The sequence below is a fragment of the Amblyomma maculatum genome, chromosome 11 (genome assembly GCF_055883805.1).
Source record: "Amblyomma maculatum isolate TAMU_Amacu chromosome 11, ASM5588380v1, whole genome shotgun sequence".
In the NCBI taxonomy this organism is placed as follows: Eukaryota; Metazoa; Arthropoda; class Arachnida; order Ixodida; family Ixodidae; genus Amblyomma; species Amblyomma maculatum.
In genome coordinates, this window is record NC_139354.1 from 39,716,069 (window position 1) to 39,723,269 (window position 7,201).

General features: G+C 50.2%; 1 protein-coding gene across 1 annotated transcript; it reads right to left on the bottom strand.

The window, feature by feature from the left end:
• Nucleotides 1-612: 612 nt before the first annotated feature.
• LOC146173599 (uncharacterized) lies at nucleotides 613-7,201 on the bottom strand. The gene is made up of 2 exons (XM_084585228.1): nucleotides 6,046-7,201; nucleotides 613-617 (listed from the first exon to the last, which is right to left on the bottom strand). Exons 1-2 carry the CDS (start codon nucleotides 7,199-7,201, stop codon nucleotides 613-615), a joined length of 1,161 nt encoding a protein of 386 aa, XP_084441354.1.

The window sequence follows — 7,201 nt, forward strand, 5'->3', positions numbered from 1 at the left end:
AGCTCACAGCTGCCAACGTGCAGCTCACGCTATTGTTGCATATGCAGATATTTTTATGCCCGGAACACAGGCTGTGCTAGGCCCGACCAGACAAAGGGCAGCGTCCCCATACTTCACCAAACGCTTTTTTCGTCGCCAGCACATGGACGGGACGCGGCAACCAACAACGGCAAAAGCGGATAAGCATGTTTCCTGGCTTCAGTCGGATATTGATATTATCGACAGTGGCCCACCGACTTTCTTCGATCATCGAGGGTCATGTGACCACAAGAATACCTGCCTAAACCCGTGGGGCTTTGACTTAGTTGTATTTGGAGCCGGCACAATTGCGGACATTCAGTTCACGCTATTTTTTCATATGCAGGTTAGTTTGCACTGTCCCCTTATCATACTTAAAATTGTGCATTCCAGATGCCAAGTGCTTTTGTTTGTCGTAGCAAACGTGTACATTCCGCTTCACGTCGCAAACTTTCCGCTTGATAACGAATCATGTGTTGTATCTGATGCTCTTACTCCTTCTCTCCGGAGGTGTTGAACTAAATGCGGACCCCGTCAGTGAATCGGATTTGTAATTGTTAAAAAGTTTACTAAGTGGTCAGGCAATTATCACGGCTAAGCTAGAAAGCAAAAACACAAGAATCGTTAAACATGAAGCCATCATAGCGGATATAAGCAGCAAACTCGATAAAGATACAGGGAAAGTTGAAGCTCTGGACATACTGGTGTTTGAACAGGGAATGTCATTTGAACAGTTAGCGCAAGAACTTACGATTCTGCAGACCGAGAACAGTAACCTTGAAAATCGAAGTCGGCGGCTACACCTTCTCTTGTTTGCGTTTTAGGAAAAAATATAATAAATGTTTCACTGGAAGGGAACAGCGCAGTATCTGCCACGCTTCTTTTTGTGTACAACTGAACCGCGCCGTACGTTAAGGGAGGAAGGTGGGAGCGAAAGTGGAAAGAGAAAAAGAGAAGCCGTAGTGGAGGGCTACAGAGTAATTTCGACCACGTGGGGATCTTTAACGTGCGCTGACATTGCACAGCACACGGACCCGGGTACTCCAGCACAGTAGTCGGGCGTCTTACCACTGCACCACACTGGCGAGGCTTATTCAAAAGCCAAAGGCAGTGTCACTCACAGCTAGAAATAAAATTCAAAACTGCCAACAGCTCACCGTGTCGCCCGTTACAAAGATGAGAATGCACGACCGATAGCAATTTCGCCCTCTACAAGAACAAAGAGGAAGTCTTGAGCTCAGCAAAAGCCTTAAGAGTTCCCCCCTGGATGTACATCAGCACTGAAGACAGGAAATATTAGGAAGTGATTATGGATATGGACAAAGGCTCGAGACAAACGTAAGTGACAAAAGCAAGAAAGTAAAACTTGAAAAATATAAACTGATTTTAAACGAAAAATCTTTACCGGTTTAATGGTTTCTTTTCTCACTTCATTTGCATCTTCAAACAAGATAGAACTGTGTAAAATGTTTTCGTGTATCGAGTACCTTATTCATGACGAAGTGGCACCGGGGTCAAAACCACGCGGCCACATATAGAACAGTGATGCCTCGTTTGGGCGCATGGAACCAAACTTCGCTCAGCTTTCTCCTTACTCGGCTAAGTGGTAAATGCCTAATCTTCCAATAACGCCCCCCCCCCCCCCCCCCCAATGTGTATGTGTTCCACGAGCAAGTGAGGCACATGCTGTGTGGAAAAGAACCTCGGAAAGCGTCACAACCTGCGATCTATTATACAACAGTAAGCTACTAATCACTTGCTAGTTAGCAACGGGTCATCAGCGCGTTTGGCTTGGTTTGGCAAAACTTTATTTTCCACAGTAGGGGTCCTAGAGGACACTCGGCTAGGCGCCAGGTGTAGAGGGCAGCTCCCACGTCGGAACAGAGAGCCCAAAGCTCTCCGCCGCCTCGCGGGCCTCCTGGACAGCCCGAAGCTGATCATGTAGTGAAGCACTTTTTAAAACTTTGTCCCAACGTTCCTTGTTCTTGGCGTAGGCGTCGCTCGATGCACAACCACACAGCATATGATTTAAGTCTACACGGTCACTGCACCGTTCACACACATGTTGTCCGTCGTAGTCTGGGTCGATGTGCTTCATGCGCCAGGGGTTGGGGTATGAGTTCGTTTGGAGCAAGCGTAACGTGACTGATTGGCTGCGGGTTAATTTCTTATCCGGGAGGGGAAATGCTCGTCTGCCTAGATAAAAGTGCTTAGTGAGCTCGTTGTACGTGAATAATTGATCTCTGTACTCGATATGTGGAGTAACAGGGGAAACCGGAGGGACGCGGTCGATGAGTCCTCGCGCCGCCTCGTGTGCGATCTCATTGAGATTCCGCAGGCCGCCCCCTAAGCTGCCCATGTGTGCCGGGAACCATACGATGGTGTGATCGGTGATGTTACTTCCGCTAAGATCCGTAGCGTCGTCTTGTCTATCCCGCCCTTGGCGAAAGCTCGAGTGGCTGCTCTAGAGTCGCTGTATACAGTTGTGAAGTCCGAGTCTTTTAGAGCTAGTGCTATCGCTGCTTGTTCAGCTACCTCTGGCTTCTTGGTGTAAAGTGTGAGTGAGTTGCGCGCACGCCCGTGTCCGTCGACTACTGCTACCGAGTAGGTTCAGCTACCTCTGGCTTCTTGGTGTAAAGTGTGAGTGAGTTGCGCGCACGCCCGTGTCCGTCGACTACTGCTACCGAGTAGGCATGCTTTTCCGGTATGTACGCTGCATCCACGAAAGCTGTCTGGTCGGGGAACTGTGCCGCGTCCGCAGCGAGGGCTTTGGCGCGGGCGAGCCTTCTTCCTTGATTGTGGATCGGGTGTACTTTTCTTGGGAAGGGGGACACTTTGATTGCTTCTCGCACCACTTTAGGTAACTGCAGGACGTTGTCCTTTTCTACTATGGTGTTCAGGCCGAGCTTAACGAGAATCTCTCTGCCCGCTTTGGTGCTTGATAGGCGTGCAATCTGTGCCGTGTGCTGTGCCTCGATGATTTCGGCAAGGGTATTGTGCACTCCTAGCTGTAAGAGTAGTTCAGTGGAGGCATTATCGGGAAGCCCCAACGCTGTCTTGAAAGCTCGGCGTATGTGTACCTCAAGCCTTCTCTGATGCTCCTTTTTCCAGTTGAGCATTGCAGCCACGTATGTGATGTGACAGAGTACAAAAGCATGGACCATTTGAATAGCGTTGTCCTCGCTCAGTCCCCTGTGCCTATTCATGATGCGCCGAAACATCCGGATCGCGTTTGCAATCTTGATCGTGATGCTGTCAAGCATCGCCCAGTTGGACCCGTTGCTTTGGATTAGTCCTAGAATTCGTATTTTATCGACCGTGGGTATGTGATTTCCATCCCTGTCGTATAACTCTATGCACGGTGTGTGGTGTCGGCGCCAGTCGTTGGACGGGCGGCCCGGTCTTGGGGGGTGGTAGATGAGTAGCTCGGATTTTCTAGAAGAGCAGCGAAGTCCCATTGGGGCAAGATGGGCCTCGGTAACCGTGATGGCTTCTTGCATGCGCGCTTCTAATTCGGCATCGCTGCCACCGGTGCTTCAGATGGTAACATCGTCTGCGTATATGGTGTGCTACACATCAGCAATTTCACCCAATGCGCGAGAAAGCTTTGTCATCGCCAAGTTAAATAAGAATGGTGAAAGCACTGAGCCTTGTGGTGTTCCCTTATCGCCCACATTAAAGCTCTCCGAGACGTGTTCGCCTATCCGGATAGTGGCCGTTCGATCCTGCAGAAACGCCTTGACGTAGTGGTAGAAGCGTGTTCCGAGATTGTGGTCAGATATGGCTTTGAGAATGGCTTGATGTTGGATTTTGTCAAAAGCTTGCTCCACGTCGAGTCCCAGTAGCGCCTTGGTGTCTCGTGTGGGGCGATCCAACAGACTTTTCTTGATGCGTAGCATAGCGTCTTGCGTTGAGAGACCTGGCCTAAAGCCAATCATATTGTAAGGGAAGTACTCCTTTTCTTCTATGTATTCCGATAGTCTATTCAGAATGACGTGTTCGGCTAGCTTTCCTAGTCAGGACGTCAGTGAGATCGGCCTTAGGTTGGGTAGGCCCAGCGGCTTGCCCGGTTTTGGGATGAGGATCGTATTGGCATGCTTCCACTCTGCAGGTAGTTGGCCAGTTTTCCAGACTTCATTGATTTGTTGCGTTAGGAACGTGACCGAGTCGTCCTCTAAGTTTCGGAGAGCCCGATTTGTGATACCATCGGGGCCGGCTGCAGAGTTACTGTTGAGTTCGTGAATTGCGAAGCGTACTTCGCTTTCTGTGAAGTCCGTATCTAGCTCTGAGTTTGGCGCACCGTCATAGCTGTTCCTTTGTAAGATACTGGGTAACCCCGATTTAAGCGGTAAGTATCGTTTGGCAAGGTCATCCAGAAGGGCTTCGGCGGTACTGATTTGCTTCTCGCGATGTACTAATTTACTTAGCCTGATCCGTTGCATAGTTTTGGACTTTGTTCCGTGTTCGTCGAGGAGGTGTTTTATGAGTTCCCACCCACTTCCTCTGCGTATTTGCCCATTGAGGGAGTTACAGACTTCATCCCATTGTTGTCGGGAGAGAACCATGCAGTATTGTTCAATTGTGTTGTTGAGTTCGGCAAGTTTCCTTCGTAGTCTTCTGTTAAGACGTTGACCCTTCCACCTGGCTAGAATAGAATGTTTGGCTTCGAGAAGATTCGAAGATTCCATCCTCTCTACCTTAACGTCCGTGGTAATTGTCCGTTCCGAGGCTGCGATGTCTGCTTTGAGCTGCTCGGTCCAGCTCGTTATCGTGTGCTTTGTGGTTGCTCCTGATGAGTTGGATGGCTGCGCCCGTATTGCACGAAATTTGTCCCAATCGATAAGTTTGTATTCCCTTTGCCTCTTTCCCGGTACCTCTGCATCGATTCGGAGAATATAGTGGTCATTCCCAAGGTCTATTCCTGAGTTGTGCCAGGCACATTTTTCTAGGCCCCGGACAAAAGTAAGGTCCGGTGTGGTGTCTCGACATGTGGTAGTGCCACATCTGGTTGGGGTCTCCGGGTCTGTGATCAGCGTGAAGTCGAGATCGGAGGCTGTCGTAAGAAGACGATTTCCCTTGCTAGAGGGATACGCGTAACCCCAAGCCTGGTGTGGGGCGTTAAAATCTCCACCTATAATCAGCGGACTGTCTTTGGTGATGTGCGCAATCTTGACCAGAATGCCTCTAAACCCTTGCCTCGTATCCTTAGGGCTGCTGTACAGATTGGTGAGGAAGATGCTTTGCTTGTTCCCTACGTGGTCGTTCGGTATGATCTCAATCGTGAGGTGTTCCAGATAGCAGGCTGTGTGGCGGATCTCATGCCGAATGTACGGGATCTTCTTTCCAATCAGTAAAGCGACGCCTCTGCCCTGCTCTTTTCTGTGGGCTTCGGCCGTATATCCCGTAATGGCCAGTTCGGTTGTGGGTGTTTCTTGTAGCATGATGACGTGTGGTTTCTCGGTTTCTGATTTGACCATCTGCAGGAGGACCGCCTTTTTTGAGGCGATCCCCCTGCAGTTCCATTGCCAGACGCGGAGACTGCGTGTCTTATTCGGCACTGCCATGTTGGTCGTTGCAACCTCCTTCGCTTGCAGTGACACCATCGCGAGGTGGGCCTTGCGCACCGATGTGTTGTGAACTCATCCTTGCCATTGCCGGTACTACCGTATTGTTTAGATACATTTCCATTTTCTGTACTCGTGAGCTAAATATGTCCATCTTCTCGTTCATTCGCACCATGCTCTCGTGCATTAGCCTCATATTCTCGCTCATGGCGTCCATAGCGTCCTTCGTGGTTCGCGGTTGCGTTAAAGTGCGCTTCTTCGATTTGTTTTTCATGTCTGTTCGTCTCAACGAGTTGGGGAATTTCGACAGCGGTTGATGGCTCAGGTGTGAGCGTTTGTTTACGGCTGTTCGCTTCACTCATTGCAGTTAATTCGAGCGTTAGCTTAGTATAAGCGGCTTCTAGCTCTCTCAGTTCCCGTTCTAACATAGCTATTCGCTCTTTATCAGGATTGCGGGACTCACTTTTCTTTGGAGGCGTGAAAGCGTCTCTGACCTTGTCCGCCCAGGTGCCATCGCCTCCGTTGTCTTTTCCACCGAAGCGCACCTGAGAACTACTTCCGTTTGTCCTCGCATGTGTGCGGCTCTTCGATTGAGAGCGGGAGCGGCTGCGTGTTGGCGTCTTGGACCTAGATCGGCTTCGTGCCGCGTGCTGCTTGTCTTCTTCAACTAGCTGTACTTCCTCTTGTTGCTCCAGTCGCGCTCGTTGTCGTCGTGCGCGTACTACGTATGGAATGAGATAGCGTTTCCTACACACCTTGTCCGCCGTCACGTGCAAGCCCCCGCACAGCTTGCATTTTGGATCGCACACATGGGATGAGGTGGGGTTAGGAAGTCCGCAACCCCTACATTCGGTTGAGTTTGGCTCGGGGCAAACATCCGCCCGATGTCCGAGTTTGCCGCATACGTAGCATATGTCTACTTGTCTGCGATATAAGTAGCAGGGTACCAGTGTGGGTCCATACCTAACGAAGTTTGGGACGCGAAGACCATCGAACACAATGATCACTGATCCTGAGTCCTTGATTCTTTTCGCCGCTAGTGCCAAGGGGTTCCGTTCATTCATAATGTTTCTTTCAATCGTCCCGTGATCGTCGGCACTATCGATGTGTCTGATTACCCCTTTGCAGGTGTCGCTTGGGGCAGTTTCGTAAGCGCTGACTGCGTACTCTTTTTCGGCTATTCGGATAGCCCTTATTTGCGCATACTTGTCTGCATTTTCTCGAAAGGGCGTGCTCGCCACCATGATGTTCTGCGTAATATTGGGACATATTATGTCCTCCGTGGTCTGCTGTGGATCAAGATTAACTGCTGCCATTATGGCTTTGCTCACTAAGGTAGTTCCGATCTTTTGCAAGTTCAAGCCGCCCTTTGGGCGAAGCACTATCTTGATGTTGTCTTGCGGCAGGGGTGGCATGCGTGAGGCTCTTATCACCCGGTTCTTAATGTTAGGAGGCTTGCGAGAAGAGCTCACCTGCCCGTCGCATGCATGTTGTGCTTGCTGTGAAAGTTGCGCAGTAGGTAGGGCGCGTTCCTTCTTCGTTCTCCGGCTGGTCACCACTTTCCAACCCGTGTCGTCTTCTGTAGTCGATGCTTGTGGTAAATCCGCAGAGCTATCCAT

Excerpts from the sequence above, each read along its gene's own strand:
- LOC146173599 (XM_084585228.1), bottom strand. The coding sequence starts at position 7,201 with ATGGATAGCTCTGCGGATTTACCACAAGCATCGACTACAGAAGACGAC.